Source organism: Mus pahari, chromosome 15 (genome assembly GCF_900095145.1).
Source record: "Mus pahari chromosome 15, PAHARI_EIJ_v1.1, whole genome shotgun sequence".
Lineage (NCBI taxonomy): Eukaryota > Metazoa > Chordata > Mammalia > Rodentia > Muridae > Mus > Mus pahari.
The window spans coordinates 66,924,109-66,947,012 of NC_034604.1; the positions used below are offsets into that span (position 1 = coordinate 66,924,109).

Sequence of the window (22,904 nt, forward strand, 5' to 3'; positions counted from 1 at the left end):
GGACAGGTTCTTAATTTCAATTGAAGTGATCAAGAAACAAAAAAAAAAAAAAAAAAAAAAAAAAAAAAAGGAAGAAAAGACAACAGAGAAGAAGCCTCCTGCGACATGGTATAAAAGGTAACATTTTTACCACAAGAATTCTTTTCAAAGATGTAGGTTTTAGCTTTATACTAAAACTGGTCAAAAATACCCGGGAAATAAATATTGAAATCAAGTCTGTTTAAGTGCCTTTTTTCCCAAGTAGTCACAAAGAAAATTGAGATTATTATAAAGTTACTCTCTCAGATAAAATAATGGACTAAAAATAGGCTTCAAATGCATTGACAGATTTTATAAATATCATGGTTCAAAGATGTTTGCTGGTCCAGTGAGATGGCTCAATAGGTAAGGTTCTCGCTACATAAGCTTGGTCACCTGCGTCACCAAGAACCCATGTGAGGGGCTGGAGAAGTGGCTCAGCGGGTAAGAGCAGTGACTACTCTTCCAGAGGTCCTGAGTTCAATTCCCAGCAACCACATGGTGGCTCACAACCATCTGTAATGGGATCTGATGCCCTCTTCTGGTGTGTCTGAAGATAGTGTACTCACATATATAAACAAACAAATCTTTTAAAAAAGGAAAAGAAGAAAAAAAATGTAAAGATGGAAGGAGAAAAATGACGCCAAAGTTGTCCTCTGATCTCCACTCACACTGTGCCTCACATGTGCTCACGCACATACATGCGCACACACAATCACACCTTTAAACACATATAAAAATAAAAAAGTAAATAAAAATTACTTGTTAACTATTTAAATATTTCTCTAAAATCTATCTGAAAACTACAGGAGACTTCATACTTGTACATGTAATAGTAACAACGTATGCAAGATTACAATCAAGGTCATTATACTTGACTGTATGTCAGTATCAGAAACTTTAAATAAATTATAAACACTACTTTCTCCAGAATGAACTCAAACACCAATTTAACATAAGCTTACTTCCAGGCTGAGTGGTATGGCTCAGGAGTGAGAATTCACCTGAGGCATGGATCAATCAGGTTCCATACCATACCCAGCACCAGAAAGATCACAAAAGCTCCAAGTGACTACACATCAATATTCAATGGTGAGGAAAACTTACGACTCTACCTGACTGCAACACTCACTTGTGGAAGCCACAGGAATGTTGGGGAAGTTGGTGGTACTGGTGGCATTAGACTCTGACGCGGCTAACAGAGCTGGGGCGCTGTATGTCTCCGTTGATGCACGATTACTTGGTGGGTGTTGGATGGTTTGAATTGAATGTCCTTCAGTGGGTAAGGGTGGCTGTCCTTCAAAGTCATGAACGTATTCATCCTTCACTAACATACTTGGAGCTATGCATAAAAACAAAAACACAAACAAAAAAGACACACGTTTTTATTTTCAGTCTTCCATTTCCACAAAAAAGCTATATACAAGTAATATGACTGTATCTAAAACTTAACCATAGTATAAATAATTCAAATTCAGAATGTTTTTCATATAACAGAGAAGCATTTTATCAGCTATAGCTACTTTAGAGAATTTATTAATTTGACTCACTAAATTTTGAAGACATATTCTTCAGTATTCTGATGAATTCAGAAGTACATAATCATCTAAATAGGTAAAAACCAAATGCCTAGCAAACCGTTTACTCAACTGCGAAGACCACTTACTCAAGACAAACTGCGATTGAATCCTTAGTTCTACCTTTCTGCACTTGACACTGTGATAAAGTGGGACTGCAAAGATACTCAGACCAGGACCCAGGCCTACAATTAGCATGTCATTTGGAGTTACTGTACACTGAGAGTCCCTTTAAAAAGTCAGCCTGAAGCTAAATGTAGGGTGACTGCCTACAATGTGGCGTCCAGAAGGCAGGCTAAGAAGATCATAAATCAACAAGCTGCAATTTCCTTTTCAAAATCCCAATCTACACAAAAATAATGAGAACACTCAATAATTAAATCTTTCACAGTTTAGTGAGCACATCTAGTGTCTAAATCACGAAGAACAGTTATCTTTAGTCAACTAGGGATTGATTTGCTTTGCTGTATTTTTTTTTTTTTTTTTTTTTTTTTTTTTTTTTTTTGTAAGTGAAACTGAACTGTATTCCTATCAGTTAGTTCTCTGTTTAGAGCTTTCTCATGTGGTCTTGCACAATGCTTTGGGCTCTGCTGTCTATCCAGTAAAACTAGCCTTTAGTCCCCCCACCCCACCCCACCCCTCTCGAGACAGGGTTTCTCTGTGTAGTTCTGGCTGGCCTGGAACTCACTTTGTAAACCAGGCTGGCCTCGAACTCAGAAATCCACTTGCCTCAGCCTCCCAAGTGCTGGGATTAAAGGCCTGTGCCCCAGCGCCTTTAGTCTTTTTGAACTAATACTTGTAGATAACTACTGTAAAGTTACAATCTGCTGAACTCTAGTATTAGGCATCTTCTTTGAGCTGTTACATAAAGGCCACAAAGACATTCTCTTCAACTGAAAAGCTAATGTATTACTTTCCTTATCCCGTTTAGCTACTGAATTGAGATTTCTAATAGTAGAAATGTTGCATATCTGTTCACATTTCTGCACACAACCTCTTTTTTGGCCTTTGAAACATGAAAATGTTGATATTTGTTAAACTCATATATTCTAGTAGGGACTGGAGAGGAGGCTCAGTAGTTAGAGAGCAGCTTGCTTATTCCTAGTTTGGTTCCCAGCACCCCAGGTCAAATAGCTCATAACTTCCTAGCACTCCAGTTCCTGACACACCTCTAGTGTCAAACATGTGCACAAACTCAGAGACACAAAACTAAACACACAATAAAAAATACATCTTCAAGGAACTTCCATGGAAAACAATTCAATAAGATATTTTACACATTATCATGTATCAGTAAAAAAGTCAAACCTACAAGAGCAACCTGCTTACAAGATTTACTGGTATAATAGTGGTACAAATGTTTCTGGAGTAACCAATCGCTCTTTTTTTTTTTTTTTTTTAAATCAGATTTAAGGCCCACATCATAAGATGGAACCCATACCTGACACTATTAAGGTAGTCACAAACCTAAGCCTAGATAGCTCATAGGTCCTGGAGGAAAATGTACTACTACTATTCTGCTGAAGGAACAAAGCCTTCTAAGGGCACACTGCTGTACTCACAGACGAGCACAAAACCGTCCCATATCAGAAACTACTGTACTCACAGACAAGCGCAGCACACATCCCGTATCAGATACTCCTGTACTCACAGACGAGCGCAGCACCCATCCTGTATCAGACAAGCTTCTCTTGCAGTAGGTCAAATTAACAGAGATTCCCAACTGGACACTGCAGAGAACGGGAGGCTCTGGAACCCCCCATGAGTCTTCATCAAATCCCTCCCATCAAGGCCCAGGCAACTGAAGAGGAGGTGAAAGATTGTAAAAGGCAGAGGTGGTAGATGACTGCAAGGAAACTGTCTCCAGGACACAACAGGACTGATGTAAATATGAACTCAAGAGACTGGCAATACAGACAAGACCTGTACAAGTTCAAAGCGAACAAAAATCCCAGCACTGAAGCAGACACAAAATTATCCAATGGCGTTATCACTGGGCATATCAACCACATTCCAGGGCAGGCCCCATGGCCCAAGTATCTGGCCAACACAAAATCAATTCTGTATTTTTTGTTTTGGTATTTTTTGCCTTGATGGTTTATTTGAACCTCTGTTTTTGTTTAATGGGGTTTTTTTTGTTGTTGTTTTTTGTTCTGAGTGATTGGGGCAGGGCATACACAAGTATGCAATAGGAAGGTGAGTAGGATGTGGGAGGAGTTAGGGAAGAAGGAATATTAACAAAATGTACTCTATGTAAAAAGGAATTTTTAATTAGAGAGTTGGCCCTAAATACTAATGTTGAATAAAGTATAATAATAAATAAAATCCTATTTAAGGAATTAGCTGAGTATGGTTAAGCTTTTTTAGTTTTCTAATTATGCTCTTAGCAACATTCTGGAGTTTTCTTCAGAAAGATCTTGGCATCTCTATTTAATTCCTGGACATTTAGGGCTTTGTTGAAGTGACTGAGGATTTTTTTTTTTAACCTGGCAATGCTAATACAAAAGGAAACAGCTGTGAACTTGATGGAACTGCTCTTAGAAGCCTCCACAGGCGACTGTGACACCCAGAAGAACCAGCTGCTGTCTCCTTTAAATAGCTAAGCCTCCTTTCCCAAATACAAGTCTGGAACTTGGACTTTTCGGCTTCCCAACTCCCCGCCTGCTTTCCAGCAGGCCTTTTTCGCTATCTGTGTGCTGTGTGTGTTTCCTCGCCCCAATAAACTTCCCTAGAGTTCAGAATCTGGGATTCTTTCTGCTGATGGCTGCAGTGTTCAGAGATTTCACCAATGCCACCTGTTGCACTTCATTTTTCTGCCTTTTAATTCTTTAACTGGCAGAAAAAAAGAGCCCAATCAAAACCCACAGACTGTCCCTCAGACCTCGTCTTGGGAATCCTTCTGAAGATCATCAACTGATGGAGGATAGCATGAAGGGAATGTTCCCACTGCTGAGTTCAGTCCCTCCATCAGACACAGAATGTCTCTATCCCTTCACCTGGTGAGGAAGAATTCTGGCCCCCTGGGAATCAAAGTGCCTGGGTATACATCACTGAGGACATCTATATAGGCAAACTTGAGATCCCATGTTTAACCTCATCCTCAAGCCATTGGAGACAAGGCTGTTGTCAAACCTAAGAAAATGCACCTAAAAATTACGTACCACAGGAGTCTCTCAAGATCACCAATGTAAAGATACTGCATTAGTCTACAAGCACACACTCAGGTGCCCAGTCCAATGTGGTTGACTAATGACTCTCCTCAATATCCCACAGGCCTGACTCACTTGAAGCAATGGTGCAATCCACATGGAAAGACATCAGCAAGCAGAAAACACTGTCTGAGTATGTTGACCATTGAGTTAGCTGAACTTAAGAGCCAACTTCCAGACAAAGGGCTTTGTATCCAAAATATTAAAACTATGACAGGAAAGATTAATCACCTTGTCTGTGATGTTGCCCAACTGTCCGTCCAATATGAGCACAGAAAGGTCATCACAGCCCTTGCAACAGCCTCACGGGAACAGCATGGCGTTATGGACTACCATACTGCTGGTTTTAATATTCCAGGCTGTGACGAGGAAGCCCATCAGGTGACTGGAGACCATTTTCCCCAATATGATCCCACTCCCTGGCTTTCAGCAACTTCTTACAAGCCACTTGGCTGGGAATTACAAAGCTTTCAGTGAGTGCCATTACAGAGAGCAGGAGTTCCAGCAACCTTCAAGAGGCACCAGATGATCCATTCAAAGGCTGGTAAAGGGTTCTCAGCAGAGGCTGCCATCCTGTCCACACCAGGAGCTGATCATTTCTGTAACAGTCCTGCTTCAGTCAAGGACATTACAAACCAGGGAGAGATACGCCAAGTCTGTCATAAAGGTCTGAGGGCTGTAGCCAAGGGTGCCATAACATTAGGGAAATGGTAGGTCTTATCGGGGAACTGCAGAGAGTCTGATTAGGTTAAAAATCTAGGAGAAAGTTCCGTAAGCTCTGGATCTTTTCTCAACTGTCTTAGGTGGTCAGCCACATTATTAAATAAAGTCATCATCTTACCCTTTAATTGATTTGACAAACATTGAAAAAAAAAAACTTTAGGCACATGAGAGAAGACTGCTCACTGGTACACCATGGGTTGGAAAAAACATACTATGCAAAGAACTTACATCAAGACCAGAACTGAAGTACATGAATGTGGATGATTTAGTTCGAGAAGTCTGATCATCTTCTATCATGGAGTCTGACAAGATGGCTGCTCAAATGTGCAGATGATAGCACAGGTCGTGAAGGATCTGGGGCTTATAGAATATGAGCCCAGAATTACGAACTGGATGTTGAAGTGTGCCTTCCAATATGTGACCACAGTTCTAGATGATGCTAAAATGTGTCAAGAAGCTACTGTTGATGCAGATGTGGAATTGGCAATACAGTACCGTGCTGACCAGTCTGATTTCTCCTCCCCTGAAAGATTTATTAGATTTTGCAAGACAAAGAAATGGTGGCTGTGCTAAACTGTGATCCACCCTTGATGCATGTAACAATATATACTTGGTCTCAAATCCACTGTACCAAAATTTAACAGCATGTTCAAGCTGTATTTTATAATATGGTATATTAATTATACTTACTATGTTTTCAATTAAAATGCTCAGCTTATTTTAATAGAATTAGTAATGGTCTTCCATCAAACTTTATGCAAAGAAATAAAATTGCCAACAATTTCAAAGAAAGAAGAAAGGAAGAAAAAGAAGGAAGGAAGAAAGGAAAGAAGGAAGGAAGGAGTAAGTCTGGAAGCGCTGCCAGCCTAGGGATTTTTTCTTTTTTCAATTTAACTTAAAATGTGTATTTCTTGGTAAAAACTTAAGGCATCAATTAGGATAAGAGTCTGGAACAAAGTTTTTAACAAGAGAAAAAAAAAGCAAGTCACAAAACACAAAATATGATGATATACATGATTTAGGGGCTTAGGAGATGGTTTGCCACCAAGGCTAGATACCTGAGTATGGTTCCAAAAACTCAGTAAAAGATGAGAAATGACACCAAGTAATCATTTGCATGAGCGCACACACACACACACACACACACACACATCTTTCTTTAAAAAAAAAAAAAAAAAAAAAGGAAACCCACCAAGGCCCAGAATAGTGTCCACAGTTTGTGATTTTTACATATAAAAAAAGGGAATAATGCATGTATTTTTGGCATGAATAACAAAGAAACCCTAGAAGCAAAGGCTAGGGGCTAATCCACGTGACTCACAGTCAGGGACAGGGCTCTGGGGGTACTTTCACTAGATACCTTTCTATACTATTTCATTTATGGACCAATTATACTGTTTATCAAAAAACTAATTAAAAAAGCACAGTCTATACTTTTCTAAGTCCATGAAAAAAGATACAGTTCTCTAGAGGAACAGAACTGATAAAAAGGATTTACTAGAGTGGCTTACAGGATGCAGTCAAGCTAGTCCAACAATAGCTGTCTCCCGAAGGAAGTAAAGTCCAGGAAACCAGTAGGGGCTCTGTCCAGGAGACTCCACGGCTCAGCCAGCCTTCCTATAGATGGCAGCCCTGGAGGAGGAGCTGACACAGTGAAGGAAGGCCTCGGCAGCAACATCTCTGAACTTGCCAGTGAGTGCAAGCAAGAAGGCAAAAATCAAACATTTCTTCCTTCTGTGCCTTTACATAGGCTGCCATGAAGTGCAGCCGGGTTTCAGGTGGGTCTTCCTGCCTCAAATGATGCAATTAAGTAAAACTCCCACCAGGTGTGCCTAGTTGGGGCTTGGGTTCTTAATATAATCAAGCCGACAATCAGCACTAGCTAACACAAGTCTTCTATTCCTTGTCAACCTGACGCACAATCACATTTTATTTCATGCTTCATTTCCAAATGAAACCAGTAACCAGGTCAAACTTACACCTAACATGATATACTCTCCCACATACAACCAGAAGCACATTCTGTACTTTAGAAAGGTGACAATGTTTCATGAAGGACACTCTTTTAGTACCTCAGATACAATTACACACTGGTGTTATTTCAACTAGTGCTACACTTCAGGATAAAAAAGTAACAGGAAAAAAAACCACAAATATCTGGACAGACACATTCATAACAAAATATGAAAGAAACATTTATGTCAATTATAAACATCATTTCTGCAACTAGTCATTTTATAACTCCTTCCTCTACTACCCATCCTGTAGTTCCTCCACCCACAGCAGGCACCTCAGCGGTCCTTTATTCTTCTTCTGGGGAAAGTGATCCACACTTCCATTCCTACGGAGTCTGGGTCCTGTATCATCCTTCCTGGATTAGGCTGTCATGGTAACACCAAGAGACACACTGAAGGATCCCGTATACTTCAGACCAATCTTGCTTACTTCCATTGTGGAGAAGCAATACAATTCCCTTTCAGTAATCTGGATCAATCACCCTTCCTAACACTGTTACTATTTTCTTAGACTATAGGTTTAGGGCATCAGAACCCCAAAGTGGCCAAGAAAAAGTCTGCCTTGTTCACTGGTCGGGGAAGGGAGGCCCTGACTTTGCCAGCTGCAGATAGTACATTTGGAATTCTGAGAACTTTTCAGAGGGTATATAAATACTAGGACCCTGAAAGGCCGGGTGGGTTCTTGGTTATTGTTGGTTGCAGTTTGTTAAGCAGTTATGTGCAAAGAAGAAACACAAGAAGAAATTAGATATCCTGATGGCAAAGACCAAACTTGCCTGAAGAAACTCTATGCCCTAATGAGCAGGAAGTAGTCTAACGGTAAGGTCTCCCTTTTGGATCCCCAACTACTCAGGATCTCTTTCCTTTCCTCTCTATCCTCTTTTCTCTCTTATCTAGTGTTGAGGTTGAAAGGGTAGAAGGAAAAAGGAGGAAGAAGGGTGGAAGAGAGAAGAACCCACAAAGTAGCAAAAGACAAGATAGCTACACTGATCCGTTCTACCATGACAGCTGCAATGGATCCATGGATCCCCTTACTCTTCTCTGGCTGTGAAGCGAGTTCCTTGGTCAGAAGCAATGCTGTATGGTGCTGCCTCCTCTCAGCCTGGAAATGGGCTGTTTCAGATTTCGCTACCACTAAGCACAGGACCACCCTTCCAACTTGCCAAGCTTCGCCACTGCCTGCTGAGAAGACTTTTAGATGTTCCAGAGACATCATTCTCAAGATCCACCTACAGGCTCTCACCTGTACAGGCCTCAAGAACCAGGTGGTGGGGGATGGACTTTCCCCCTCTTTATAAACTCTGAAATGTATTAATGTATGAAATGTGTTCTTTCTTCAGAAAGAACACTTTGTCTTAGCCACATTTCCTTTTTCGCCATCTATTCTCTTTTAGCCCCAGTCCGCCTTTCGGATGACCCCGGTTCGGGTGGAGCCGCGGGTGGTCCCACTCAGTATGGAATACCTTGGTGGTGGATAAGGCATTCTGTAAGGCAGTGTTGGCAGAAGCATTACATGCTGGAAACAGAGATCCATAACCAGAATAAGTATCCATTCTAGCAAGGACAAAGGGTTGCCCTCTCTGTGAAGGAAATGGTCCAATGTACTCAACCTGCCACCAGGCTTGCTGGCTGGTCACCCCAGGGAATGGTGCCATATCTGAGGATCAGTGATGGTCTCTGTCATTAGAAGATCAGCACTCAGCAACAGCTGTGCCCAGGCCAACCTTGGTGATGGAAGCCCATGCTGTCTCACCCACACATAATTTCCATCTGTGCTACTACGGCCACTTTGTTCATGGGCCCACTGGGCAATAACAGGGATGGCTGAGAAAGGCTGTCTACAGAAGGGAACAGTTCATCCTATCTTCCTGATTACTGAACACATCTGCTGGTCACCCTTTGATGTGCCTGTACATGGGACATAAGCATCTTCACAACCTTAGCCATTCAAAGACATCAATTCACACACTTCTTCCCCAAATGTCTTTCCAAATTTCTAATCATGTTCTTTCCAACTCCCTGACTATCCATCAAACCACTGGCTACAACCAAAAATCATTCAACAATCTTATATCTGACCATTTCTCCTTCGAAGCAAAACTACAACCATGTGCACTTTTATCTCAAGTTCTACCCATAGTGAGGATTTTCTTTCACTGGTGCCCGCTTAACATGCAGAACCAACAGGAAACTAGGCTTAATTTTCTCTTTCTCAGTCAATTACTCATATGGGACAACCCATGAGTCTATAAGAAGAGAGTCTGTAAGTCTGTGAGTCTATGCTTGCTGAAGAACTTCTCCTATCCCAGGCCCTATTCTAAACTAGTAGAGTCCCAAATCACTTGGTATATTAGCCAGAATAACACACCCAAGGGAGGATGTCTCCAGAATCCAAATAGGTCCACTAAACATTATGCTTCTTCTTGGTGGTAGAAAGGACCAGGTACAATGATTTATCCTTTATCTTAGAATAACTCTGCATGACCCACACTACTGAGCTAAAAATTTCATGGAGGTAGGAGCCCTTAAATTACAGTTGTACTTATTTCCTATCCTTTGAATGTTGCCAATGTACATAGGAGTCCAAAGTGTTGGCTACCTCCTGCTCACTTGGTCCAGTCACCATGTTATCAATATAACTGATCGGTATGATATATTGTGGAAGAGACAGATGAGCATGATCCCTTCTAACTAAATTACAATACAGGTCCTTGAGGTAAAACTGTCATTGTGTACTGCTGGCCTTACCAACTAAAAGCAAATTGCTTCTGATAGTCCTTATAGATAGGTACCTGGAAAAGGGTATTTGCTAGATCAACAACTGAAAACCATGTACCAGGAGATGTCTTAATCTCTTTAAGTAAGGACACCACATCTGGTACAGCAGCTGCAATCAGAGTCAATACTTGATTAAGTTTTCAACAGTCAACTGTCATTCTCCATGATCTAGGATCTATCTTCTGCATAAGCCAAATAGGAGAGTTAAAGGGAAATGTAGTGTGAACCACCAATTGTGTATCTTTCAAGTCTAATCTTGGAATGAGGGCTTTGATTTGATTTTCTGTAACTTTTCAGCTCTATGGCTGCAAGAGAGGAAATTCTCTTCCAGGGCACACTTAGAAATCTTTAGGCTATTTATACACATCTGGAGCTAGTCAAGTGCTCCACTAAGTTCTATTCTTTTCCTCTGCTTCTGCATCTTGAGATACTAAAAGTTGGTTAATTTTATCCATAAACTTATTTTTGTCAATTGTCAATTCATGCAGAAATGCTAGAAGCAACCAACATCATCCTTTTCCTTATTCCACATATTGTCAAAAGTTTTATATACAGAATCACTAAAGTCCCTATTCCAAAGAGCAAACCTTTCGATACTTCTAACCATGGGCTTTGAGTGTTTGCCATACTTTCAGGGGAGTCTTCGGTAACTGTAGGTATTGGCAAAAGTCCAAGCCTGATCCAGATAGTTGAATTCATCCTTAACTTCTGTTTCCTAGAACCACAACCCTTTATTAGTCAGAGTTCTCTAAAGGAAGAGAACTAGTAAAATGACTGAGAAAAATATGGGTTTATTTGAGTGCTTTACAGGTTGTAGTCAAGCTTGTCTAACAATGGCTCTCTTCCTAAGGTATTTCCAAGAATCCAGCAGTTACCCAGTCCACAAGGTTCAACGAGTTAGCTGGTCTTCAGCATATACTGGAACCCCGAAGAAGTATGCTCTAGTATCAGAGAACAAATACACTTGCCAGCAAGAACAAGGGTAAGTAGGCAAAGAATAAAAGCTTCCTTCTTCCATGTATTTTAAGAATCTGTGGCTCAGATTTAAGGTAAGACTTCCAATCTCCAGTGATCTGGATTTTCCAATTTAACTAAAAGTCCCTCACAGGTGTGCCCAGATGCTTGGAGTTTTCTGTCAATTACAGGTGTAGTCAAGCTGACAACTAAGAATAGCCATTACAGATACCAAATTGTAAAATATTTCCCTGAGTTTATTTCAACAAATTCATTTACTGAAAAGAAAAATGGATTGTGTACCCACATTCCACATATTCTTGTAACAAATGAGACAGATCAAATATGACTCTCTAACTTCATGGAGCCTGACTTTATGACTCTTTTCTGTGGTGAAATATTTCATAGCAAACCCACATTACTGTGACTCCTAGCTGAGCAAATTCCTCGCTCTCTAGGTTCCTATCTCCTAGTCAGGAAGTGTGAAAATAATCTCACCTAACACAGAAAAGCATTAAATGGGCAATGGCACAATATTCACTGAGGTAGTTTAACTAGGAATGGTCCCCACAGCCTCCGATATTTGAATGCTTGGTCATTAGGGAGTGACACTACTTGAGAGGAATTAGGAAGTGTGGCCTTGTTGGACAAAGTGTGGGCTTTGGAGTGTTAAACGTTCAAGCCAGGTTAAATATCTTTCTCTTTTCCTGCTGCCTTTGGATTCAAATGTAGAACTCTCAGCTACCATGTATGTGTGCATGGGACCATGTTCCTCACCATGAGGAAAATGGATTACACCTCTGAAAGTATAAGCAAGCCCCAGCTAAATGATTTCTTTTATAAGTTTCTGTGGTATCTCTTCACAGCAATAGAACATGACTAAAATAATCATAACTCATTTAGCTCAGTACCTTACATACAATAATCATTTCATAACTGTAAGCTATTTTAAAGCATATTTTTAGAGAAGTCATAAGACTGTAAACTTTTGTATGAGAGAAAAAATGAATTCTCCATAGGTGACAAAGAAAGCTTAAGTCAGTGGCCATTCTGTAAATACCATGACCAAGTCCTCACCCACAGCATGCTATGTCTTGTTAACTTTTTCTTTCCTCCAAAAGACTCTGAACATTGAATAGAAGAAATGTTCCACATTTTTCAATATCCCTTAGCACAGTAGCAGGCAATAAAAAATTCAATAAGTGTTTGTAAAATGAATACATGGGTCAGTATGGTCACAGCTTCAGGAAAGAAATGAGTGTACTAGAACCAACGAACACACAATCCCAGCTGACAAAGGAGGAAATGTGTCATTCTTCTTAGCTTTTCATTACCTGGCCTACTATTATCTGTTTGTCCAGTTCAAAATATGAGAAAAACCTGTTTTCTAAGCAAATTAAAGCAGGCAAGACTGTCTACAGATCTACCACTAGGGGGATCCACAAGGCTGATGTGGAACCCTTACACCCACTGCATACTGAAATTCTGAAATTATCACTCCAGCTTCCTAACTCCAAAACCATGGATGAAGGCTGGTGATGCCCTGAAGGATGCTTATGTTCAACATGTTCTGAGTCAGCAGAGGCAGAGATTTCAGCAACTCTCCCCCAGACCGTCCGTCAGAGCTCCCACTACCACCAACCACAGTTTAGAAACCTGAAGCCAAAATAATGGCATGCCTCTATTACCAGGCACTTGGAAGAGAAGAGACTAAAGTCGTCAAGCAGTCCTTTCCAGAACTGTAAGTGAGTGAGGAAAGCGCCACCTTACTCATGTAGAACATGAGCTCACTTTTTAAGGTGGCAATGAAAACATCTCTACAAAAGTAGGTTTTTAAAGAGATTTCAGTTGGTTAATAAACCAATTTTTAAAATCCCATTTTCATATATACCAAAATACCCAAAATAAAACCAAGTAGATTTTCTCATCTCAAAACACTTTAGCCTTTTGTCTCACTGGGGATTTGATGCCCCTTCTAGCTTCCACAGGCAGCCGACTCACATGATACAGACATAGATGCAGGCAAAACATTCAAATGCATACAATAAAGAAACGTAATAAATCCAATGTTCAATGTTACTACATACCTCCTCTACAAAATCTGCATGTTCAGTGTAGCAATTTCTCTTGTGTTACTAGCTCCTATACAAACCACTTGTTTATGAACAAAATAAACAAGACATGTTAAAAGAAAATAGAAAAAGTTACAAGAACCCAGTTACTTACCATTACTCTGCAGTGTTAATCCTGAGAGATCTTATTTTTTTAAAGGGAAAGAAAATAAAACATAAATCATTACAATGAACATATCTTCCATTTCATTTTAAGTTATAGAACATCAATTTAAACCAGAGATTACAAAATTTCATGAGCCATTTCAATGTAAAAGTGGGGTAAATGCTGGGCAAATTTAAACTATATAGATAGATACATAGATAGATAGATATAGATAGATATAGATATATAGTTTAAATTTCTAATGCTTCCCATCCTATTTGCAACAACAATGTACAAAGTAGATAAAGGATCAATTTTATATACTCAGTTCTGAAAGTAAAAAAAAAAACAAAAAACCCACAAATTTGTTCTGATTTAAGTTTTTACATTTCATTGAAAATGCCTGACTCTTGAGCCAGGCATGGCGGTGTGTGCCTCTAATGCCAGTCCTCAGGAACCGGAAGGAAGCAGACCAAGAACCATCCTTGGCTACACTGCTAGCTCTTAGCCAGCCTGGGACATGAGACCTAGTCTTAAATAAAATTTTAATTCTGGTTCTTTAAATTCATTTGAAGTCTTGAGTAGTCCTCAAATACAAACTTAAAGTTAGAAAAATTAAAATATTACTAGGATCTTTTCCCTTTACACATCTATGAAGGTGCTGCAGGGGCAGTCAACTTACCAATTCCAGGTGAGACAACCCGCTCATAGTGATATGGATTCACACAGACACTATCACATTTTAAGTCAAATGCATACTGACAATATTTAACATGCTTTAGTTCATTCTTGTGTAGATCAGGCCACCTCCACAGACGGGCATAGATCACATGAGGAAATCCTTTCCGACCAGCCACCTAGGAAAAGAAACAATCACTTATGAAGTGTAAGTCCTTGCATGACTTACCACAGAGTGCGCACCTGTGACACTGTAAACACACATGGCTTTGCTCCAACATCCTTGTATACAACTGAAATCGAAGGCTCCTAAAAGCAGTCTCTTTTTTCTGAGGTCTAAGCTAACTGAAGGCTACAGCTCCCAAGTATCATCAGGAGGGGACAATCACAGGAAAGAACTTTAGTCCCCACTCCCCAACCTCTGCTGAAGGGAAAGGTTATAACAGAGTTAATTACAATGACTTAAATTATGTCTAGGTAATTAAACCTGCAAGAGAAGAGAAGAGAAGAGAAGAGAAGAGAAGAGAAGAGAAGAGAAGAGAAGAGAAGAGAAGAGAAGAGAAGAGAAGAGAAGAGAAGAGAAGANGAAGAGAAGAGAAGAGAAGAGAAGAGAAGAGAAGAGAAGAGAAGAGAAGAGAAGAGAAGAGAAGAGAAGAGAAGAGAAGAGAAGAGAAGAGAAGAGAGGAGAAGAGGGTTTGAGAGCTCAGAATAGCTGACAGTGTGGTTGCTGGAGGCTGGTCTTCCTGGAGAGGCTATGGTGGTTTACCTTGCCTATGTAATACCCTTCTTGATAGTAAATAAGGCTTCCTCAGTTAAGGGAGATGGTTGAGGAAATAACTGGAGCCTGTGGGTGGGACTGTGGGAACTCTTTACAGCAGACAGACAGAGCACAGGTAAAACCACCAGACAATTATGATTGGCATCTCCAAGTAGACTGGGTCAGAACTGAACTGAATTAGAGGATGCTCAGGTATGTTACCTGAGGACTTGCTTATTTGCCAAGATAAAAGAAATCTTCACACCTTTTAAGGTCACAGATGTGATATGTCTTCAGCATACACTAAGAAAAACAGGTTTGAGAATCCCACACACAATTCCACCCCCACAGCCAATTTCAGACTGCAACTATCCTTTCATAGATGAGAAATCCAAAGTTCAAAATAATTAGGGCCTAAGAGTACACACCTGTAATCTCAACACTCAGGAGGCTGAGGTGGAAAAAAACCCTCAAGTTCTAGGTTAGGCCAAGTTACAAAAAAATAAATAACCTATCCAGGATCACACATTACAGCAAGAATTTGACCAGAGTTCAATTTCAAGGCCTGCACTCAGGTTTTTAAAAATGCAAGAAGTATGAATTTGCCAAAACTTACATCTAAAATCTAGAAATAAAATTCTAAAGTCTACATCACATTTCCATACTTTTTCACACATATGATACACCTTTAAATGAAAAAAGTGACCACTGCTTGTTTCATAACGATGAAAGTAGTGTAACAAACCTAAATTACAAGAGTCCAATGAGTCAGTCTGTATATTTACAAAACCACCAAGGAAAGGCAGGTGGAGTGTGAGCCATGAGACAAATGCAGGCATGCTGGACAGGGGTTTGCTCTCAATACAGGGCTTCTCATTGGATTTTCCCTTTTTCTTTACTGCACGATTTTTGAATAGTAACATTAAAAAGATAACAGTCATCTTTTGTGTATTCTTCCACATACTCTCATCATGCACACTGGCAAAAGATACACAGTATGCCAAGAGACAGAGTCACTGAGCTGGAGAGATGAGGCAGCACTGAGAATGCCCAATGCTCTACTTAATAGACGAGCAGTCTGATGGCAGCATCTGGGAATAGAGCTCCTGACCTCTTTCAGTATCTGTACACACATATGCACTATACACACATAAGTGATAAAAAGAAATCTCTAAATATATGAAATAAATATATGGAGATGAAGCTCACATTAAATTGGTAGTAACTTAAGAGGAAACTTAAAAATATCTACTACTCTACCAGCACGGGAGACATACAAGACTAACCTGAAGTCGTCCATCCAATGTTCTCTGTATGGTGACGCATTTGCTAGGATGAGCTCCGTTTGTAGTTATAGCTGTTATTAAAGAATCCAATTCATCTTTTTTCTCTTTCAGCTTCTTTACCAAACTCTCAATTGCTCTTTTTGCAAACGTCTCACTTTCCCCACCCTGTCTATGACACATCAGACTATGTACAATGCTCAGGCAGGCGTCATTACTTGTTGGTGTATTTGTTATAGACATAGTGTCCATTTGTTCAAGTTTTTTCTTTTAAATCAAACTCTCCAATTTCTGGAGTAATTTTGATCTTTTGAAGGCAGTGAAAACCAATGGCCAATGTTGCAAGAAAAACTGTCAAGACATCTGGTGAGCAGGATGATCTAAGAAAGAAAAAGAGAGATGAGAACACATTTCACAAGGTAGATACAATTATTTTGGGAAGAAAAACTGTTCCATTTAAGTCAAAAGACTCAATGCCCATAGTTTTAAAAATGTTTAAAGTTTGAAATGGCATAACTATAAAATAAAGCTAGGGGTTTTTTTTGTTTTTTGTTTTTTGTTTTGTTTTTTTGGTTTTTCGAGACAGGGTTTCTCTGTGTAGCCCTGGCTGTCCTGGAACTCACTTTGTAGACCAGGCTAGCCTCGAACTCAGAAATCCGCCTGCCTCTGCCTCCCGAGTGCTGGGATTAAAGGCCTACACCACCAGGCCCGGCTTAAAGCTAGTTTTGATACTCCAAAATCATTAAAAATTCAGGTCTCCTCACTATTGCAAAGGCATACTAAATAAAGTCTTACCAAATGTACCATTACCCCAAACTTTTCCTTAGCTATTTCCTTAATTATTTATTAGAACCCATACTAAGCATTGGTATTTAACATTCATTTCCTGTGAAGTAGTGGTTCTCAACCTTCCTAACGCTGCAACCCTTTGATACAGTTATTCAAGTTGTGATGACCCCCAAACATAAAATTATTTTGTTGCTACTTCATAGCTGTAATTTTGCTACTGTTGTGAATCATAACTATCTGATAGCCATGGTATCTGACTCGCAGCCCCAGTGAAAGGGCCTTTCCACCTTCAGAGGGGTCACGGCCCACAGCTTGAAACTGCTGCACTAAAGTTATTTTTAAAATGCTTCTCACCTCATTATATCTCCACACAAAGAACCAAATTTTCACGTCTGTCAATAGTTATCACTTACTCATATGTAAAAACATAAATAAAAAGATGAAACAAGGTCTTACTCCATGCCGCCTGGACCCACAATACCCCTGCGTCAGCCTCTAAGCGCTAAGATAAACTCAGCTAATAAACAGCCGTGAAGAGATACTTCCCGGATAATGATTACGTGCACAGGGCGGGTGGACTCAGAGATCGGGATTAGAATCCCAGTTACACTAAGCTGTTAGATGAAGAGTTACTGAACCCCTGAATCTGAAAATAAAAGGAGAACTCGGGAGAAAAAAACAATATGACGTGTATTATACATGGTATTCAGTATCAAGTACTCACTGTCTGAATCCTAAGATATTGGTTTTTAAAGGATGTTATTCAAAACACATTCATTTATATCTTCTCCTAATAAAGCATACCATAGAAAATATATAAAGACAATGACAAAGGTTAGTCACTCACAGTTCAAAGGCATACAGGTTACATAAAAAGACAACCATGTGCACAGTGCCCAAAGTCTTATTTTTAGTAATGATTTCTTTACGGAGAAAAGGAGGAAGGGAGAAGTAGAAGAAATCACTGTATGGTCAAAAAAGGAAAGGTAAACAAGAAGGGAAATGATAAATCCTGGCTGGGCACAGTAGTGCACACCTGCAATTCCACCTCCTTGGATGACTGAGACAGGAAAACCATAAATTCAATGCCAGACTGTACAACTCACTAAGAGCTACCTGTCTGCCACACACCTCTACACACACACACACACACACACACACACACACACATACACACACACACACAATTTTCCTAAGACCAGGATATGGCTGAGTAATAAAAGGGCTGCTTAGCATGCTGAAGACCCAAGATTCAATCTTCAGACTGGAAGAACAGAAAAAAGCCTCCAATCTAACCTGAGTACAACTAGTCTGACCCCTCACTGCCAGACTCACTAGTTTAATTCCCATATTACAAACACCTGTTGTGGTGGTTTGACTAAGTATGTCCCTATAGGCTCAAATACTTGAATGCTTCATCACCAGGGAATGGCACTTTTTGAAAGGATTAGAAGGATTGGGAGATGTAGTCTTGATGGAGGAAGTGTGTCACTTGAGGTATGCTCTGAAGTTTCCAAAGCCCTTCTCATACCCACTCTGCCTGCACAACAGGATGTAGCTCTCAGCTACTGCTCCCATTCTTTTGAGAGCTACCATGCTCCTACCATGATGATAATGGACTAAACCTCTGAAACTGTAAGCAAGCCCCCAACTAACCTTAGTCTTGCTGTCTCTTCTGTCTCACTCTTCAGCAAATGAACAGTATGACTAAAACACCTGTAGAGAGAAAACTGCAACTGTCATTCTCATCATTATATACCCATTGCTAGGACAGGTTAAGTCCCACATATTGTCCAACACACATTGCTGTGTTTCACACGCTTAACTCATAGCATTTCTTTGGCCTAAAACATTCAACCCCATTTTAACCACTCAATAATTAAGCCCTAGCTTCCTTTTAAATTACAGCCAAAATATTTTAATTGCCCCCAAGGGCTTCCCCTACTAAGCTGTCCCTTGCTCTTAACCCCTGAGACTTACTTCCCTAATATGTTTATGTTTCTTTCTTATTGTTACTTGATCCCCTCCCTCATATTTAAGGTACATCTTTCTTATCCTTTATTATATTTACCACCATATTACAGTAACTTCACCATATCTGTCTTTCAGTTCTAAGAGTTAAAAAATAATAATACTACAAATTTAGAGAACAGAGTCTCACCTTTCAAATTCCCAACACAATGTAGTTCCTGACTTTGGTGGTCTGAATATAAATAGCCCCACATGCTCCTATGTTTAAATACTTGGTCTCAAGTTGGTAAAGACCAGGAGGTGCACACCGGTTCTCATCATTGTCTTCCTGCCCCACCACCTCATGGTTGTTGTCTCAACATGTAAGCTCTCATGCTCGGAAACTAGAAGCAAGCCCCAATTACACACTTTCTTTTCTAAATTGCCTTGCTCATGGTGCTTTGTCACAGCAGTAAAAAAACGTAAAAAAAAGACACGACACATACCAAGCAAGTGTCGATAGACTGACTGTACCAATTTTTTTCTTGGTACTGTCTTAGGACAAACTTAAGTTTGCAAAGAAGCTCATTTATATTCCATCATTATTATAAATTTGGACCAATGTATAATTTAAGTATTTGCATCTAACCATTTTTTCCACAGTGGCAATACTAAAAGTTACTCTTTATTAAACTTAGGCTGTCTAGGACCCAGCAGTATTACAAAGTATGTATCAATTTTCAGTTTCTTTAAACACAAAAAAAACCCTAGGTTTCATAAAAACAGCTTTCTCGTATCTTAGATTTAATTGTATTCCTTATATCATAAGGATCTTAAATATAATTTAGAAGTTTCTTACAAGGAAATAGTATCAGCAGTGATATAAATGTATTCCTACATTGTACAGCTTTAGACTATAGAAATGTGATGGGACCTGGGTAAATAATGACAGGATAAAATAAAGCTTTATGTTCCAACTAAAGTTCTAACAACATAAATGACCTCCTTAAATCTCTGGTAGTGGTCTGGTCTATGAAATGGGCACAGTATCTATCTGTCCTGCCCACCCTACAGACTCCCTGAGTAATAAAATGCAACAGTGTGTATATATATATATATATATATATATATATAGCCATTTAGGAGCTCTAACTGGCTAAAGTGACAAACCCACACTTGCAAACCCTCTAGAGCTACAGACTAGTAGGCATGGATCAGAAAAGCATCTTCCCAGACCAGCATCCCATTTCTGTAACAACCTAGAGCATCTCCTGTGTTGTCATGAAATTAAAATGCAATCTACTTAAGAAATTTAACTGTCAAGCTGGAGAGATGGCTCAGCGGTTAAGAGTTCAAATCCCAGCAACCACATGGTAGCTCACAACCATCCATAATGAGATCTGAAGCCCTCTTCTGGAGTATCTGAAGACAGCTACAGTATACTTACATATAATAAATAAATCTAGAAAGAATGAAAGAGAGAGAGAGAGAGAGAGAGAGAGAGAGAGAGAGAGAGAGAGAGAAATGTAACTGTCTTAATAGAAGAGGAAAAGACTCACACAGTAAGACTGTATTTTGATGTAAGGTGTACTACATCAGAGATGTAAACAGAGAAGTTAAGGCCCCTAAACCGTAGCTCAGCAGCATATATATTTAGCATGGGTTAAACTCTGGAACCCATTTCTAAAAAAAGAGTTAAGATACTTGTATTTTATGTGGCCTCATAAACATGAGAGTTACATATTCAGACAAACATTATATTGGGATTATGTTGGTGATGTTGATTTTTCTCAAATGGCAAATAAAGCTCAAAAAAATTTAAAATAAAACTTCAAATAAGAAAAATTTAATTCCTAGAATTGGACTATACACTAATTTTATTTTCCTATGTGAGTTTGTAGGACATTTTCAAGTTTTGTGAAATGCCAAGATAACTCTTCACTGTGTCTTCCAGAATGCTATCACTTAGACCCCACCTACAAGGCCCTCTCATAAAAATGTCTACAATACTCCTTAAAGAGCACTGCTTACTCGGTAAGAACTGACTCTGGCTGGGTGTAGTGGTGCATATCGGCGGCACCAGCTAACAGAGAAGCTCAGACAGGAAACCACTAGGGCCACAGTTTCTTAAACTCTAATTTATGATTCCATCTAGGGGTCCTGAAATTAAATGTAGAGGACACACACACACACACACACCAGTAGTAAGAGGTTTCTGAACCCGAAAAAAAAAAAAAACAAGTAATAAAGCCGAGGCATTTCTGCCGGTGCCTCTCCACTCTCAATGTGTGACTTTGCTGCAGCCAGACTCCAAACTACTCTTTACAAACTGCAGTGTTCTTACTGCGGTTTCCAGTTCTTACTAAAACAGAACGGTTTAACTGCAGAGGACAAAAGACATTATTTTCCTGCCAGCATTCTTCAACATGTAGTGTAATTCAAGTTAGTGTAATTCAAGTTAGTGAAATTTTGGATTATATTGTATTAGAATGTTTGGTCTTAAAAACTGTCATTTGAGTGGCTGACCTGAGTTTCGTTTTCTTTTACTTGCTTAATGAACTTGGGTTTGGGATTGGAACGAAACATCCTTCTTCCACCTTGTACTGGGTGTGTGAAGCAGTATTCTCAGAACTGATGTTCATAAAAATCAAAATACAGACCAATTCTGAAAACACAGAAAATATTCTCTATCTGGCAGCTTCAAGTGTTTAGCAAAAACATAATTCTTTATGTAAAAACCAACAAGCCTGTCCATCCTATCAGTACACAAATTTACTTTGATCTTCAATAAATTGTAAAACTTTATGTACAGCAAAAAATTATTAAATAAATTATGCTTTACCAGTATACCTATTTTTATATGCTATATACCCAAGTCAAATAAAACTGAGTATAAAGGCTTAAAGAGCTGGGCAGCACAACAAGATTTCAACTCATAAAATAATATTCTTTTTTCTTTTCTTTTTTTTGGTGGGGCAGTGGGAGGTTTCAAGACAGGATTTCTCTGTGTAGCCTTGGCTGTCCTGGAACTCACTCTGTAGACCAGGCTGGCCACAATTTGCTTGCCTCTGCCTCCCAAGTGCTGGAATCTAGGGTTTGAAGGTAGTGGTGAAACATGTACCTATGCAGTAAGAAATACTGGATTCAATCCCTAGCCTGTGTGTGTGCACAACACACCTAGAAATCTAAGCATATTACCAAACACATAAGAACTAAAGAGGTATGGAAGCAAACAGACACATAAAACATTTCCATCTTGATATAACACATTACTCAAGTTATAAAGGGCTATGCTACAGTTATAACCAAGTCCCCAAATACCTACTGTTTAAAAAATATTTTGTTTAAGCTCTTCTGTGATTTCATCCCAGATCCATATTGTGGTACTACCCACTGCCCCATCTTACAGACTGACAGCACTCTCTTCCCATGTTAGGTAGAAGGGTAAGGGAGGAAAGGAAGACTGGCCACAGTCAGATGGCAACACCACTGATTCTCAACAAGACAAATTAGTCTCCTAAGGGCCATCTGGCAATGTCTAGAGACATTTTTGGACTCTGGTCCTAACCGTCTGAATGTGCCTCTTCTCTGATACCGGAAGTGGAGTAGGGTCAGGCCTGTTTAGTAGTTAGTTGGCATAGTTTTTGATGGCCACTGACGGGAAGGAAAAGTGAGAAGCAGAGAACCACTGGTTGTCTAACGGTAAAGGACAGGAGAGTACCAAGCATCCTTCAAAAGCAGGCAGACTATTCTTCAGGACAAAACAAAACTACCCAAAATGACAATAATTCCTGGGCTATCACAAATTTCAAGGAGAGGGAACCATCAAAATACTTGGTAAAATAATACTGTCTACACACATGAAAATGAACTGCCAGGCTAAGGAGAGTGGGCGGTGATGTAAGAGTCACATATTCTGTCAGAGGAGGTTTCTGTCAGCAAAGAGGAGGAAGTAC

At 39.6% G+C, this 22,904-nt stretch overlaps 1 protein-coding gene across 2 annotated transcripts in view; it reads right to left on the reverse strand.

Annotated features, from left to right (window-relative positions):
• Nucleotides 1-22,904, reverse strand: part of Smad4 (SMAD family member 4) — a 53,536-nt gene that overhangs the window by 19,971 nt on the left and 10,661 nt on the right. The window contains exons 2-6 of one of the 2 annotated variants that reach the window (XM_029547189.1): nt 18,655-18,714; nt 16,213-16,589; nt 14,174-14,348; nt 13,501-13,530; nt 1,151-1,360 (exon numbers count right to left, since the gene is read on the reverse strand). In XM_029547189.1, coding sequence (XP_029403049.1) covers nt 1,151-1,360; nt 13,501-13,530; nt 14,174-14,348; nt 16,213-16,461 — 664 coding nt within the window. In that variant the 5' untranslated portion in view covers nt 16,462-16,589; nt 18,655-18,714. The remainder of the gene's footprint in view (nt 1-1,150; nt 1,361-13,500; nt 13,531-14,173; nt 14,349-16,212; nt 16,590-18,654; nt 18,715-22,904) is intronic. The other variant, XM_021214723.2, reaches the window with a different exon arrangement.